The sequence below is a fragment of the Rhodamnia argentea genome, chromosome 1 (assembly GCF_020921035.1).
Source record: "Rhodamnia argentea isolate NSW1041297 chromosome 1, ASM2092103v1, whole genome shotgun sequence".
Classification (NCBI taxonomy): domain Eukaryota; kingdom Viridiplantae; phylum Streptophyta; class Magnoliopsida; order Myrtales; family Myrtaceae; genus Rhodamnia; species Rhodamnia argentea.
In genome coordinates this window covers 31,212,398-31,227,845 of record NC_063150.1, presented here as the reverse complement: position 1 = coordinate 31,227,845, position 15,448 = coordinate 31,212,398, and the positions used below count along the sequence as shown (strand labels likewise).

The following is a 15,448-nucleotide window of genomic DNA, read 5'->3' as shown; positions in this document are numbered from 1 at the left end:
TCAGTAATGAGCACTGAAAAACATAGGAAAGCTCCGACCATACTAGAGAGCATGTCCGCTCAAATTATTCCGAAGAACAGTCCTACCCCTAAAGCGGTCCTTTCGTTCATATTGTTAGGTGGCAACCTTCATTCGAACTACCACGCACGAGGTTAGATTCACTTCTCCGGTCGGATCATGGGCAAGTTGCTCGAGACGGGGGTTTGAATCGGAGAGCTTGCGAGAACAGAAAACGACTTCTTATATGGGCTCGAACCGTCGTGGATCATGTACCGGGACGGTCGGATGATGTGACCCTCACGTGGGATTCATTAAAGCAGCAAATCATACAGTTTCTCGATGTATGGCCGATGGGATCCAGACAAGAAATTCCCTTAGAAATTACCAAACTCACGGTACCATACTATTATATCGAGTCTCAGGCGTGCCTGGGCAGTCCTGTCCGCTTGGGCCTGAGGACCACGAATTAAAGGGCGAAGGAGGGACAGGAGGCAAAGGCCTTTGTCGTTTAACAGCTTTGAACGTCGTATTCCGAAGCAGAGTTTTGATGGTTTCGGGTCCCTCCCACCCAGCCCGAGGTGCAAGTAAACGACAAGCCCTCATGCTAGGATTTGTCGTTGAGATGCCTTTATCCTCCTATCTTCCATTCGAGAAAATGTTTTCGGAAATTTGTACTGTCAAAAATTCGATTGGTGATGATATTTTATGACCAATTTCCCCTATTAAAAGCATCCCAGACAATTTACAATTATGTCCCGAGTTAATTCTCGACTTTTACTCTAGTCCTAAATCTGATTGCGTGCTTAAAAATCACCACTAGTTTCTTCGAGATTATCAACACCGGGGCCACGTTGAGATTTATTATTAGAAAATGCGTTTTCATCAACACCTTTACTTTCGTAGGGGGCAAAAGAACTAGCAGCTTCAGGAGATCGATAATCTCGATAAAAAAAAATCAGGTTGTTGAATGTGCAGGGAGATTTGAGACTCGGTGAAAAAAATCAATGTGTGGGCAAATTTTCTCTCATCTTTTTTATTAAAAAGAATGAAACTAACAGAAAAAATTCAACCAAATCTTCTTTTTCTACTCCGTTTGTTTCATGAAAAATGTTTTCCAGAAAATCGTTTTTCGAAAAAATGGCGATATTTTCCGGTGTTTGATTGAAACTTGAAAACAAACTGAAAAATATTTTCCGTCATTTCGTAAGGGAAATCAATTTCAACTGTACAGGCCTTTTAATAATTCTTTTTTATTATTTTTACTTTTTATTTTTTAAAAAAATCAATTTCTTAATTATTTTCCTTTTTTATTTTTATTTTTCTTTTTTCTTTCATCTTCGGCTGGAGATCGGCCGTTGAGCCTCCAGCGAGGCTCGAGCTAGCCGGATTCCGGCTAGCTCGAGCGCTCTCCTCTCGGACCTCTAGTTTGGCTTCTCCTCGAATCTCCACTTCCTGCCTTCCTGGTGCCAAAGCTGCCGGGTTACTCGTCGACGGTGGCTTATCGGTCAAAGGGCGGGATCCTCACTTTCTTCCTGGGGTATATTCTGCTCTCCCGCAAAATTACTCCGAGTGTTTTTGCCGGTTTTCGTTGTCTGTGATTGAGCTATCATGGCTCCCTGCTTGTTCGGATGTTGCATGCATGGTTTGATTGTTTGTCATGTGTTTGTTGCATTGCGTTCAACTGTCATTGGATTCGAGTATGTTTTTTCGGGTTGGGATTTGTTCGCCTCGCTAGATCTAGCGGTGCCTGGCCTCGCTCTAGGCCGGCGAAGCCTTGCCTCGCCTGTGGCTAGTCGCTGACAGTGACCATGACCGGCGACCGGCCAAAGAAGAAGGAAAGAAAAAATTTTAAAAAAAAGAAAAGAAAAGAGAAAAATAAAAAACCTATTTTTTGAAATTTTAAATAAAATTATAAAATGAAAAGAAAAGAAATGTGACAGAGAGGAGGAAGGAAAGAGGAGGAAAATGTTTTCCTCTTCTCAAAAAGAGGAAAACATTTTCCCCACTTTTGCATTTTTTTTTTATAGTTGGAAAATGTTTTCCTAAACTAGCTTATTTTTTGTGAACCAAACTCCAAAAAATCCAAAAAATATTTTTTCGAAAATTATTTTCCACGAAACAAATGGAGCCTTTGTTTTTCCGAGTTTTCTGCATGTAGCATGTGGACCATACTTTGCGATGGAAAAAACTTTTACATTTCAAATTGCAATTATTTCTCAAATAAAAAGTGCCAAAGGCAAGGGGAAACATAAAGAGTATAATTGGAAATGAATACGATTTGATGCGAAAGACATGATCAAAGCACGAGTCAAGATATGAGCGTTTCGGGATGGACGATTCCATTGTTTATAATCGAAAAGAAGAGTTACGAGAGGTTTTTCAAATTTAATTCCATTTCAATCCATTCTCGACTTCTGAGTATTAAACGTACCCTTTAAACGAAAGGTTTCATTTTGCGCCGGCGAAACCTCAAGAGGGTTGTCCTAATTATAAGATAAACCATAACCTTAAACCTCAATAAATATGAAAAATTAATTCTCTTACCATACTAGAGAGGTACAATTTTGTGCATGAGTGATCCAAGATGTTGTCTCACCACAAAATAAAATAATAAAAAAGAATCAAACAGTCTTTTTGCTGATGGAAGATGGCACATTGCAGAGATCTTCAGATTTCTAATGATGTGGAGGTGGAATTGAATCAGATGCCAGATCATAAGGTCCCTCTTTGGAAGTACCCTGCTTTCAACACTTGTTGCGATACTGGTTCCACCCATAGAACTGCAACAAAAAGCCCCTCTTACATGATGCCCTCACCTCGCGACACGTGGCTAATGCGCAACGCACACACGGCACAAATCCGATACCTCCATCCGATTTAATGCGAGACTTTTCGGGATGGAGATCGCCAACACAAATTGTTTAATGTGGGAATTTCCTAACACAATTTACACGTTCGTCAGATCTCTAAAAATGAACTCGAGTCCAAACTCATCAATATATCTAGTTGGACTCATAACATCAACTTTACGAGAAATACAAATAGTGCCTTTAGAAAATACAGCAAATTGAAGAAGCCGTTTTACTTCCAATTTTTCTCCTCCATGGTTTTCATACGAGGAGAATTTAATCACTTAAGATCCACTTATTTCATGAAAAATGAAAAATTTAAAAATATAGGGAATATTACCAAAAAAGTCTTAAATCTATTGCAATTGTGTTAATTCAGTCCTAAACATTTTGCATTCATGTCAATTCAATCATTAACTCTTTGCATTTGTGTCAATTCAATCATTCCGATCAATTTTTGCTAGAATTGCTTATATGATGTCACAAGCGCCGACGTGAATAATTTTTATAATATTTTAATATTTTTCAAAAAAATTATTATTTCTATTTCTTTTTTATTTTCTATTTTTTTATTTTTCTTTTTTGTCTTCTTCTTCTTCCTCATCCAATCAGCCAACGAGCCTAGAGACAAGCTAAAGGCAAGGACCGGCAAAGCTCGACCCCGATGGCCATTGGTGAGGGCGAGCCTTGCCTACCTCCGGCAAGCTTTGCCAGGCTCGTTGGCCAATTGGAGCAGGAATAAGAACAAGAACAAGAAGAGAAAGAAAAAGAACAAGAAAACAACAATAAATAAGACAAAATTGAAATATTATTGAAAATTGATCACGTTAGTGCCGGCAGCGCCATGCCAACGATTTTCAGCCAAAATTGGCCGGAAGGAATAAATTGACATGAATACAAAACGTTAAGAACAAAATTGATAAAAAAAAAAAAGATTTAGGACAAAATTGGCCCAATCACAATAGGGTTAGAACCTTTTGGTAATATTTTTGGGAAACATTTTCCAAAAATAATTACTCGTTTACGAAAATGAATGAATACAAAACATTTTCATTGTTTACGAAAATGTGTAAACCTAAATTGTCGTTGATAATGAAAATATTTTTCAGTGACTAAGGGCGCAAATGACAACACTTCTGATTCAGAAATTAACTTCTAGCTATAAGTAGATTTTTTTACTTTTACTCAGAAGCAAAAGTTGATTTTTCTACTTATGCTCCAGAAGTTGATTTACGATCGGAGAAACGGTTGAAAATTTCTACATCCGGAACTTTATTAACACAAAATCTTCTACGACGAATTATTATCGGTGGTCAAAAAAATTTTACTTCTTTTTTTAATTTCTTTAAAAATAATTTTTATTATTAAAAATATTATTTTAATTTTTAAGAATAAAAAATTATTATTCATTTTTTACTCCGGCACCTGAAGATGGTGACTTGGTTGCGGGGGCGGGATCGGTGGTTGGCAACGACGAGCGGTGGTCAATGGAGGCGGTGGTTGGCGGTGGTCAACAGGGGGTGGCACAACGGTCGGCGAGGGGGCGGCGGTAGGCGAAAGTCGGGGGGCGACCGGTGGTGGCCTGTGAAGGGCAATAGTGCGCAACAATGGTTGGCGGTAGGGGGTTGCGGCGGTCGGCAGTGGTCGATGGCGAGCAATCGACGGTGGTTGTCGACAACAACAAAGGCATGATTGGGAAAGAGAGGCGTATTGAAAAGAGGGTGAGAGCGTAATGAAAAGAGGGTGAGACGAGAAGTACTTCTTGAGTTGAGAATTAATTTTTTGTAACATCTCAAATTAAGGAAAAAAATAATTTTAGAAGTAAAAATTTTTACCAAACGAATTTCTACTTCAGAAGTTGCATTACCAAATAAATTTCTACTCCGGAAGTTTGAAATAGCAAGTGTTACCATGCGCACCCCAATTATTTCAAACTTTTGGAGTAGAAATCCCGAAAGTGTTACCATGCGCACCCTAATTTCTAGAGCAAAAATTTACTTTTAGAAGTATTATCATGTGTATCCTAATTATTTCAAGCAATACAGGTGAGCATTTGTCTTTTTTTTTTTTTTCAAATAATTCAATTTTTACAACGTAAATGGAGCTGAATGTGAAAATGTTTTGATATGCTCGCTGACTACACCGTCTTCACCGCCGGGATATCAAGAACCTTCAAGATTGTTGTTCCCTAAGCTCATTGACCACACCTTCTTCTTCCAATAAGACAACATCAGCCCCACCACAAACGACAGGAGATACGCAAAAGATTAGAAACGAGTAAAAAAAGACAGCAATTTTGAAGAGAGAGAATCTCGAAAAGACAGAAAGCGTAGGCGTGAAAATAAGGGGATAAGGGGGAGCAAAAAGCTAAGGGAGAGTCGGTAGACACTGAAAATGATTTGTGCTTTGCCCATCTCCATCTGCAAGTCCAAATGTGTTTTTTTTTTTCCTTCTTTTCATTTCCTTGTCACTGTAAGAGTTACCAACGCCGAAAGATGTCAGAGTTCCACCATTTGTCTGTTTGCTGCAGCATTTCTTTCCTCCATTCTTTTCCCTAAGAATTCTCACATGCATAGTGGAAAGGTGACAAATGGCAATTTTAGGACACGTAAGACAACATTTCTGAAGCAGAAGTTAATTTGGTTTCTCAACTTTATTTTTCTATTTCTTTAATTGTTTTTTTGCTCCAAACATAGTTTTGAAGCCATTATAAGAAGTAAAAAAAAATTACTTCTCTCTCGAAGTTAAAATCATAAAGAGACAATCAAATGCCCAGTCAATCTCTCTCCCTATTCAACCAAAAAAAGAAAAACTCTCTCCCTCAAGCACTCTTCTTCAATCTACTTATGCTCAGAAATTTACTCTGGAGCAAAAGTAGAAAAATCATCTTCTAGCCAAAAATTGATTTCTAGAGCAGAAGTGTTGCCATGCGCATCCTTAGCCTCTAAGTCATGTTTAAAGATGCCATTTTTTTTTTTTTTAACTCTTTGCCTTGAGGGAAGCTTTTTTGCGACTTGGACAATTTTTGGTTCAGTCCAGAAGTTGATCACTACATGTTCTTGAACTCATAAATCAATAAGATATTACAGACTTCCAGACGTTGATTTAATACTTTTTGGTACATTAATAATGGTCTTTTCTTTTGGTAAATGCACATTAGTAATTGTCTAATGCACTTGACAGCTAAAAAGAATAAACAGAAGAGGGGGGCGGGGGTTGTGGTCATCATAATTACTGAAAGAGAAAGATGATAAGCTGAATGACTGGATGGCCATGGTATCAAGCTTTGGATCTTCTGATAGCTCTTGTTTTGGACTGTCTCCAAAAGAATTGGTGTTATCATGAGAGTGAGGTAGTTAAAAGAAACAAAAGCAGACACTGCCTGACAAGAGTGACTGCATACACTGTATGAGACAAGCCAATCCTTTGGAATCTTACTTATATACTCACCCAACCTCAGTGTTCAGTTCAGTGCCATTATAAAACCTCTTTCCGGGTGTCTACTGCTTTTAAATGAATGGAGACTATCTGAAACTATAACCATGGATGTAGCTCAGTTGAAGAGGCAGTTATTTGAGTACACCACTCTACTATTTCATGAGGTGAGAACAGCAAAACTTTGGTCTTTTTCTTTTTCTTTTTCCTCAAAGAGTACCCTCAAAGAATGAGTTTCTCTCCTTGTTTATTTTGCTGGTGAGAAGGGATTTCTGGATGAGCAGTTCACTCAGCTTCAGCAGCTGCAAGATGAGAACAACCCAGACTTTGTTGTGGAGGTGGTGTCACTGTTCTTTGATGACTCTGAGAGGCTTCTCAATGAGCTGGCCACAGCACTGTGAGATTTTCCAAATGTGTTCCAACTTTCCAATACCCTCTTCAACATATTATCTCCTTGAACAAAATCAGAAAAAAGTTATGCATTTCTTATCTTTTTTCCCTTTTTGTGTTTAGTGATCAGCAGAATATTGATTTCAATAAGGTGGATGCTCACGTGCATCAGCTGAAAGGCAGCAGCTCCAGGTACTTGCCATTTCCAAAGGACTCTGTTCCTTTCTTTCTTTTAGCATGTTAAACTATTTGCTTATAACAGCAAAATCATGAGCAGTTTGAGCAACAGTCGCCCTTTCCCATATAATGGACATGTTCCATTAAATGTTTGTCCAAGGTCTTTTCTGGTCGAAACAGAAGATCACACTCCTTTGGAAAAAAGAACGAACAAAAAAGACTAGTAAAAAGTAGAAACTCATGTGGTCATCATGCATACAGTCGCATCTATGTTCAGGAATGATGGCTCTTTCAATTTCCAAATCCTGAGCGAGATGAAATTGTTCTTTGGAATTACAGCATTGGCGCGCAGAGAGTTCAAAGAGTCTGCATCGCCTTCCGCAACTCCTGCCAGGACAAGAATGTCGAAGGGTGAGTGAGTCCCTCCCCATCACCAACATGACATTAGTGGGAAGAATAAAAGGAAAAAGATCCACTTCACAATCTCCCCATGCAACAAAGTTTAAGTTTTTGATAATGATGATCCATTTTGAAACGGTCCTTACTTGAAGTGGCCGCTCATTTTCCCTTGTTGTGTAGGTGCCTCAAATGTCTGCAAGAAGTAAAGCATGAGTATTCCCTGATTAAGAATAAGCTTGAGATTCTGTTCAATGTAAGCATCAAGTAGAAGATCCTATTATTTCCAAATTATTCCTCCCAATTTCCTTAATTACTCAGAAGTCCTAATGTTCTGTTTGGTTAATCAGCTGGAGAAGCAGATTTTGGCAGCTGGTGGGTCACCTCCTGTGTGATGAAGTGGGAATGGAGTTAGGAAATTTTTACAAGAATGAAGAAATGTGACTATGAGTCCATTATTTTTGCTTTTATTTGAGGAGAGATGGTCCTCCTTCATTTGTTTTTCCTCTTAACCCGTTTTCGGCAAGAACTTGGGTGGTGGCATCAGCTTTTGATCTTCTCTTGTAGCAAAATGCAAATCCATGAGTAATCAAAAGAGAACAATGTGAATAAACTCTTCATTGCTCTTATAAAAAAGCTCGCGTTTCGGTTGCACAAGGCAACATTGTGCGTGTTACCCAATCACCAAAAGCCCACATAAAGTGAAGTTTGTATGTTTACAAAGAGGAAGGGGAAGAGGAGCTGATCTCTAGAAGATGATTACATGGCTTCTAGGACAGCAATCTGATGTTTTAACCTCCTTTTAGACAATGACCATGATTATCCTCTCTCTCTCTCTCAGATGTTAATATTAAGAATCTGAGTCTTTCTTCCAGTTTTATCAGACTCTCTTACCAGATTTTGCATTGCAAGGAGATGCATTATTCTTCTATTGACCCAACAAAAAAAAATGTGAAACGACCGGCCAGTATAGTTGGCCAGCCAAAACCTGGTGATATGATTTTATAGGGAGCTGAAGCAGTGAAGCTGAACATTGGTTGTCAATAGTGTATGACTTTGAAGATGCAGACCACATTTTTGTAAAGGAATCTTCTATTTTTTTTATGGCTTAAATTCAGAGGTTACTTTTTTAATAGCATTATCTTTTTTGTTTCTTTGATCACCAAACTTTGATGTCAGTTACGCATGAATTGAGCTGATGCATCCTTCGAAGTCAACTGTTGTCACTGATGGTTAGCAGATGTCTCCTTGTCTGATGCGTATAAGACCGAAAGGTCTTAATTTAATGGCACTTCAGTAAATTATAACTTGTTGTATTTCTCTTCTTTTTACTAATCGTGGCCGAGAACGAATCACCGTCTTTCAAGAACGAGCTATTCTAGTCCTAAAAAAAGCACTCGGCACCACACATTTGCTTCTCCCGTATTCCGCTCTATGTCTAAGGTCACTTATGGTCATTCTCATCATTTTGACAGAGTTAGTTTCAAATTTTGTACCGCTGTTTTGTGAATAGTGAGAGACACTCATTATGAGTATCAAGATACATGAAATGCATCAAGAACTGCAACTAGCAGCAAATAATGTAGTGTTTCCACTGAGACAGAGGACGAATCTTAATAAGGAAAAACAGAGGTTGTTTGGAGGTCCTAAACTGTTTCTCTTCCATACGTCGAGCATATTAATGCATTCCACACTGTACCGAAACCAAGAAGATAGCTGGTCGTATGTCCTTTTCACTGCGTCACAAGCTCTATTATCATTTCTGGTGCTAATGCAACATATACCTCTAGAAGGACATCGTTCATCCCACATTGATAATTTATAGTTAAAACTTCAACATCTCCAAAGTCTAAACTGTCTTCACAAAATGGCTTTTCACCGACAAGTGCAACGACTCTTAAATTTTTCATTCTTCCTATTCGTGAATATTGGCCGACATGCTGTCCACGTACTCTACTGTTGTCTAATTCTTATGCAGACCATCATGTGTAAACAAAGAGAAAACAGAATCAATCCTAATTCTAAGCATATTAATGCATTCCAAACTGTACCAAAACCAAGAAGATAGCTGGTCGTATGTCCTTTTCACTGCGTCACAAGCTCTATTTCTGGTGCTAATGCAACATATACCTCTAGAAGGACTTCGTTCATCCTACATTGACAATTTATAGTTAAAACTTCAACATCTCCAAAGTTTAAACTGTCTTCACAACATGGCTTTTCGCCGACAAGTGCAACAACTCTTAAACTTTTCGCTCTTCCTATTCGTGAATATTGGCCAACATGCCGTCCACGTACTCTACTGTTGTCTAATTCTTATGCAGACCATCATGTGTAAACAAAGAGAAAACAGAATCAATCCTAATTCTAAGGGCAAGAGATTACTGACTTCCCTCATGACTGTTGACACTCCTGCCTGGGATTCAGTATCTGCTCTTTGTGGCTCACCATAGCTCCCCGGTACAGCGGACTGTCTTTCATTACCCAGTACTTCCGCAAAATGCTCATAGTAGGCCTCCTCGTCAATGCTTCTCAAAATCTTCACTGGTTTTCCTCGCTTTTCGTCGATGATAATTTCTCCGATTTTTGATTCGTCTCCATCGGCCAAGATGTTGAGAGGCTTGAACTCGAAAGTCCTATTTAAGTGAGAAATGTTGCTGGCTAATGTCACTGCTCCCAGAGTTTCCCCCAAGAATAAATCCTGCATAGTGATGTATTATAAAGTAGATTTTTCTGATGTGTCAATTCTCAAAGCAGAAAAAATTGTGCAACCATTGCCATATTTCCTCAGAGTTTCTTCCCTAACTACTTGAATTAATGCAGACTACTACTCTATGATCACTCATCCTTGACAAAGTAAATTGCTTTAACTGTGGTATTACTCAGAGAGTAAATATTCACATGTACGCGACCTTCAGCCAATTCATGAAGAGACGATCAAGCTCTCTTACCATATGATGATATATGTTATGTTTCTGCTGCAACTTCCACAGAGTCGCAAGCAAATGATGGGCCAATGAAGCTTCAGGAGTCCTGTTCGCAACTTGTAATTTGTTTAATATCATTGGGAAGGAACTGACCCTCCTTTGCATACCGAGTGGAATGAGTGTTATGTTAAGCCCCGAGGCGAAAACGGCCTTTGCAGCTAGAGGATCAAGAAACATGTTGAATTCTGCAAATTTGTTACAAGGTACAGTAAAGAGATTTCCTCTTTCATTGCCATCGCCAACATGTCCCCCAACAACATATATATCCTGCAAAATACAATAGAGATAGTGGAAAATTTTATCATATAGGCATTTTTCTTCAGGGAAGCAGATAAAATAGAATTGTAACGATATTCATGATGTGATATCAAACATGTGCAAAATGACCTATAAAAGAAGTTCTCAGTTTCTCATGTTTGAAAACTAATAAGGAAATCTGAAATTCAAGCGCGATCACTGGTCTTAACGGATCATTTATCTTAAACAGGTGACGACAAGTTTATCCTTGTCATTGAATTTACCTGGATCACCGAGCTTGAGTTTTTCAAATGAATGATTGAGGCCAAGTTTGTTAAGGGTCCATTGCTCAATATGGTAATTTTGGCGGCTGGGTCTAGTGATTTGACAACAGATTTCCAGACATCAACTGCAAGAGGCTGTCTAAATTCAGGGTGATCAGTATTTCGAGGAGCTCCAAACCTCATCGAATTTTCTGCCGTGTATCTGACACAGAAGTTAAGAGCCGAGATCAGAATATTCTGAAAAACTCAAATGCATTAGTTATTTTTCCTCCCCTTAGTTAGAGAAACGAATTTACAAAAAATGCTAAGCAAGAAAGTGTCCAACGTATATAAAGCAAGACAGCCTATCATACATGCAACCATTAAACTTTCTGATGTTTTTTACTGAGGCAGACAATATGCATAACAGGACAGAAGAATAATCAACTTTTGCAAAAGAGAGAAATAACAATGAGAGGTGCAAAACCTTCTAGGACTATTAGGCAAATCATGAGACAATCCGTAGAGCGTGTCGGCATCTAAGAAGCCGCCGCCACCATGAGGAATTGCCTTTCTGTACTTGCAGTCCCCTATAGCAGGAAAAGTTGGATCTGTCTGTTCATGTGCAAATGCATCTCCAAGACCAACCGGAATATCATCCCGACCCATCATGTGCAAAACATCATAAACAATGTCAACTGTTGCAGCGGTAGCCCAGCCAGTTGAACCCGCTATTATGCCCTATTTGTCCATAAGCACATTAGCAGCAGTGCTTAGAAATGGTTAGGGGAGAATATGAGCTACAGATCATAAAGTGTAAAAGGGCTCCAACAATTGTCAATTGTTTCCCAAGTCTAATTTGTCAATGAGTGGTGCACGGTCTCAATTCCTACCTTAAGGTTGATAAGTTCCCTCGGCACTTTCAAAAGGTACAAAAGAGATAGAAAATCTCCGGCACTCATATCCATGTCGAAGACAACAGGTTTTCCGGTGGACCTCATATCACTGTCTGGCTTAAGCATAATTTCCCTGTAGTGAGGGAACTGTGTCGTGATGTTGAACCTTCCACTTTGTTCGGGATTGTTTAAAACCTGAAACAGCACCAGAAATCTTGTTCATTGTGCCAACATAAACAACATCAGCTTAAACAATGGACTATGCAGCTATCTATCCGCATGGCATTATTCTATTTGGTGTCGTCAGCCAGTCAAAATTCATCTTCACAGACATATAAAAGAAAGAGAACCATCTTCATTTCAAATAGTGAAAACATAACATATTGTGCTCTGGACAAAAGATCTCATGATAGTTTACATTCAAGAAGCTTTCGTAGAACTCTTTGTTCAGTGAGCTTTTGGTGTCTTGGCTTGGCTTAGCTTTCGTCGCGACAAGAACACGCACTGCTTCTGGACCAGTTGCCTCCTCTGTGTAACCATCCTACAATAAAGCTTAATCAACAATATCAGCATACCTGTAAACACATTATCTTGCACTTCACTATGTGTAGTAAATGAACATAGCGATTGCCTAGTCATCCATTAAATGCAGTAGTACATGATATTACTCGTGAAATATTGATGCCCTGGAAGTGGAAGATGGCCTTTATGAATAGGGTTTGTAAGCACTTTGTTGAGAACGTAGCAGGCCTTGCTCACCTGAGTTTTGTGAATAAAATGCTGGCTTATCGCAAAGTAGAAACATTGATGCGCTGGGCACGGTTATTATTACCACAAAGTCATCTAATTCAAATGGTAAAGTAAACGTAACTTATTGCCTAAAACTAACTTAATGGAAAAAATGAAACTATTAATGCCCGTGGCGCATATACTATGACCACAGAGTCCTGTAATTATAATAATTATAATGGTATAGGTAAAAGTGACTACCTGACATGTCCCTTTATTCTCTGCTTCGCAAAATGGATCTTGCATTCCCATCTGAACATGACCACTATGCACTCCATTGTTCCTTAGTCTGAACTTTGGGACAGTAAGCCCATCAAAGAAGGGATTGGAGCCATCTGAAACTCCATAAGGCTTGTTCGAAGTAACAACCGTGATGTTTATGTACTCCATCTCAGCAAATGCATTTTCTTCTTCCAAGTTTTGCTGATTTCGCATATTAGATATGGCCACTCCAACCATGAATGAGTCCCACATGTAATAGTTCTGGGAAGTGATCATTTCGTGAATCACCAATCTTGTCTAGGCAGCTACAGCACTATTCTCAATAGTTCTGGAAAATAGAAATGTGTCAGGACGTACCTCATGAAAACGGTCACTGAACCAAGTATCGCGAACCATTTTCAACGATTGGAAACAATAATGTGCCTCATATGTATCTTGACTCCTTTCGAATGCCTGGAAGAAGTTCTTATCAACAGGAATGGTTCTCGTTGCGTCGAGAGGAACGAGCGTGACTGGAATTCCCGAATGAAGTACCTGGACTGCAAAACACCCTTAGGATAGACAAGACCTTGAATGCTTACATCTTTTTATCCTGATAAAATTTCTCATCACTCACAAACAAAGAGAGCATCCAGATTACAAGGTTACCTCATATGCAGCAAAAGGATCTCCAAAAAAGTTGAACTCCGCATACGGATTACTATCTCGAGGAAACAAGTTGCCAATGTTAGCACAGGCAGCTTGTTGAGAAGGGTCACTGACTTTCGGGCAAGTGGACCTAATAGCACCACCCATGGCATATATGTGCTCGACATTTCTCTTCAGATGAGGATTGGTCATGAGAAAAAGCGCAAAATTGGTATGTGTTCCCATCAGAAATACCGTGATAGGACCTGAAGATATCGCATCTTTCATCACTTGCTGCGCACTAGCTTGCTTGAGAGGAATATATGTCCTGTGGCCCTGTTAATGTCAAGTTGCTAGAGCTAGATCTAGAATAAAGTACTTAATTCAGAGGAAAAATGACACGTCGCAGTTGCAAACCAACCTCCACACTCGAGAATAGAAGATGAAGGCAACAGCTATTCCTTTTAGTATAAGTCTAAATATATATGGCTTAGATTTTAGTCACATTGCGAAACCTTTTCTGTCTACTAATAATGAGCAGAAAACAAATTCTAGCAACTAACTAAATGCATTATGGCAAATGCGGCAGTTGAGGTAACAACGCACATTTCTATCCAGCACAATCTAGCTGGAAAAATTGAAGTTGTAAGAGACATACATCAAGCATTAGATCATAGTAAACACAGACAACGTGCATTAATGACAGTACATGAGGATGTGTGATATGATTGACCTCATTAACTTTGGCTACCTTAGGAAGGAACCCCTTTCTTATGCCGTAATTTGTGTTAATATCCAACCGTCCCCTTAGACCCAGCGGGATCGCTTGTCTATACCGGCACCCTCCCTCTGTTGACATTCCCTGTGAAAGAATGCTTTGATTAATAAAAAGAAAATAGAAACTAAGAACTGAAATGAGCTTTATAATAACACCTGGTCAATAATAGGAAGATAACCGCCAACTTCTGGCATAATAACCCCATTTAGCGAAATACCACCTTCACCACCCACCCCCACTGGAATATCGTCGCGATTCATCATGAAAAGGATATCATATAAATGATTGACTGCATGCCCAGCATCACTCCATCCATTTGCATTAATAGTAATTGCCTGCAACGATTGGTTAGCATCATTTAGGCCTATATGCAAGTTTCTACTCTGGTTGAATTCAGGAGAGCTGCTCAAATTTCAAAGGAAAAGAAATGACCTGTAAGTCAAATTCACTCCTGTTCTGTTTCAACAAATAAAAGAGAGCTAAAATGTCATCGATGTCGAGATCAGTATCGACAAGAATCTGGCGAGACCTAGCATCCAAGATGTTCATCATAAATCCGATACATCCGATCAACACCATTATCCGGAGAATTCCAGTTGATACCATGGTTCTGCGGTCCAATCACCAGATAGAAAGAAAATTTCATCCAATCATGAAATGTGACAGAGAAAATGCGAAGCATGTATTCACTGTTCAGGCACGGGTTGACTGAGGTGCGGTTTTCAACACTCTTCTCATAGCTTGCCAGTGATTCATTGGTAGGATCAGAAGTGAATTCAATGACATTGTGTGTAATTAAACCGAAAAAAGAAGGAACTTTTCCCTTCAAAGTGATTGATACAATAATGCCATGCACATCAGCTGCAAATTCTTGTCCATGCAAAAGCAAGACCATTTTTCTGCTATGGCCTACATTCTTTCTGGGAAATAAACAATCTGATATCATCTTGGAGAAATTCTCCATGAGGGAACCATAAACAAAGCAACAAAAGAAAACCCAATGACAGCTTGAAACATTTACCTGATAATACAGAGCTCCTACAGAATCCTTATCTGTTGGAAAACTCTGTTCAGACACTCATGAATTTCCCCCCCAAAATAAAAAAATAAAAAAACATTTCTTCCTTTCATCTTACTAGGAAGCCCATGGAAGCATGAATCAACATCAGGCCACCTTCACAAGGTAAGCTCCTTCTTAGGGATGGTGGTTTTTGTATGGTAGTGCTGGTCATGGAAAAATTTGTCAGCTTCGAGGACAAACAGGGGACAGGTTCCATGTGTCTGTGTCCACGAGACACATGGGAGCTCAGTAAATGGGATGATTATGGATAATCTGGGAATGAGATGATGTTTACTTTTTCAAAGGCCAATGAGTGAATGGAGCACAAAAGGCATCGTGGGT

At 39.1% G+C, this 15,448-nt stretch overlaps 2 protein-coding genes across 6 annotated transcripts; one reads left to right on the top strand and one right to left on the bottom strand.

Moving 5' to 3' along the window:
• Positions 1 to 6,238: 6,238 nt before the first annotated feature.
• Positions 6,239 to 8,236, top strand: LOC115743981 (histidine-containing phosphotransfer protein 1-like). Of its 2 annotated transcripts, none has more exons than XM_030679039.2 (6): positions 6,239 to 6,451; positions 6,551 to 6,681; positions 6,798 to 6,866; positions 7,129 to 7,262; positions 7,431 to 7,503; positions 7,598 to 8,236. In XM_030679039.2, the coding sequence occupies exons 1-5, from the start codon at positions 6,392 to 6,394 to the stop codon at positions 7,454 to 7,456; spliced, it is 420 nt and encodes a 139-aa protein (XP_030534899.1). In that variant the 5' UTR covers positions 6,239 to 6,391; the 3' UTR covers positions 7,457 to 7,503; positions 7,598 to 8,236. The 2 variants fall into 2 exon arrangements, with proteins under 2 accessions (XP_030534899.1, XP_030534898.1); XM_030679038.2 differs by having other exon boundaries at positions 6,252 to 6,451; positions 7,191 to 7,262; positions 7,598 to 8,226.
• Positions 8,237 to 9,393: 1,157 nt separating this feature from the next.
• On the bottom strand, positions 9,394 to 15,448 carry LOC115744019. 4 transcript variants are annotated; one of them, XM_048272887.1, is made up of 13 exons: positions 15,068 to 15,448; positions 14,479 to 14,656; positions 14,202 to 14,381; positions 14,002 to 14,130; positions 13,290 to 13,604; positions 12,999 to 13,175; positions 12,621 to 12,902; positions 12,049 to 12,171; positions 11,628 to 11,825; positions 11,222 to 11,475; positions 10,756 to 10,957; positions 10,199 to 10,501; positions 9,394 to 9,948 (listed from the first exon to the last, which is right to left on the bottom strand). In XM_048272887.1, exons 2-13 carry the CDS (start codon positions 14,650 to 14,652, stop codon positions 9,547 to 9,549), a joined length of 2,739 nt encoding a protein of 912 aa, XP_048128844.1. In that variant the 5' UTR covers positions 14,653 to 14,656; positions 15,068 to 15,448; the 3' UTR covers positions 9,394 to 9,546. The 4 variants fall into 4 exon arrangements, with proteins under 4 accessions (XP_048128844.1, XP_030534956.2, XP_048128850.1 ...); XM_030679096.2 differs by having other exon boundaries at positions 14,020 to 14,130; positions 15,068 to 15,447; XM_048272893.1 differs by having other exon boundaries at positions 14,479 to 14,575; positions 15,068 to 15,447.

What these genes read in the sequence shown, in the direction of transcription:
- LOC115744019 (XM_048272887.1), bottom strand. Translation starts at nt 14,652, where the DNA reads ATGGTATCAACTGGAATTCTCCGGATAATGGTGTTGATCGGATGTATC. An exon ending in AGGTAGCCAAAGTTAATGAG is followed by an intron (nt 13,605 to 14,001) that starts GTCAATCATATC and finishes TGACATTAACAG; the next exon opens with GGCCACAGGACATATATTCC. An exon ending in ACTCAAGCTCGGTGATCCAG is followed by an intron (nt 10,502 to 10,755) that starts GTAAATTCAATG and finishes TGTATTTTGCAG; the next exon opens with GATATATATGTTGTTGGGGG.
- LOC115743981 (XM_030679038.2), top strand. Translation starts at nt 6,392, where the DNA reads ATGGATGTAGCTCAGTTGAAGAGGCAGTTATTTGAGTACACCACTCTA. An exon ending in CAGGACAAGAATGTCGAAGG is followed by an intron (nt 7,263 to 7,430) that starts GTGAGTGAGTCC and finishes CTTGTTGTGTAG; the next exon opens with GTGCCTCAAATGTCTGCAAG. An exon ending in AGCTTGAGATTCTGTTCAAT is followed by an intron (nt 7,504 to 7,597) that starts GTAAGCATCAAG and finishes TTGGTTAATCAG; the next exon opens with CTGGAGAAGCAGATTTTGGC.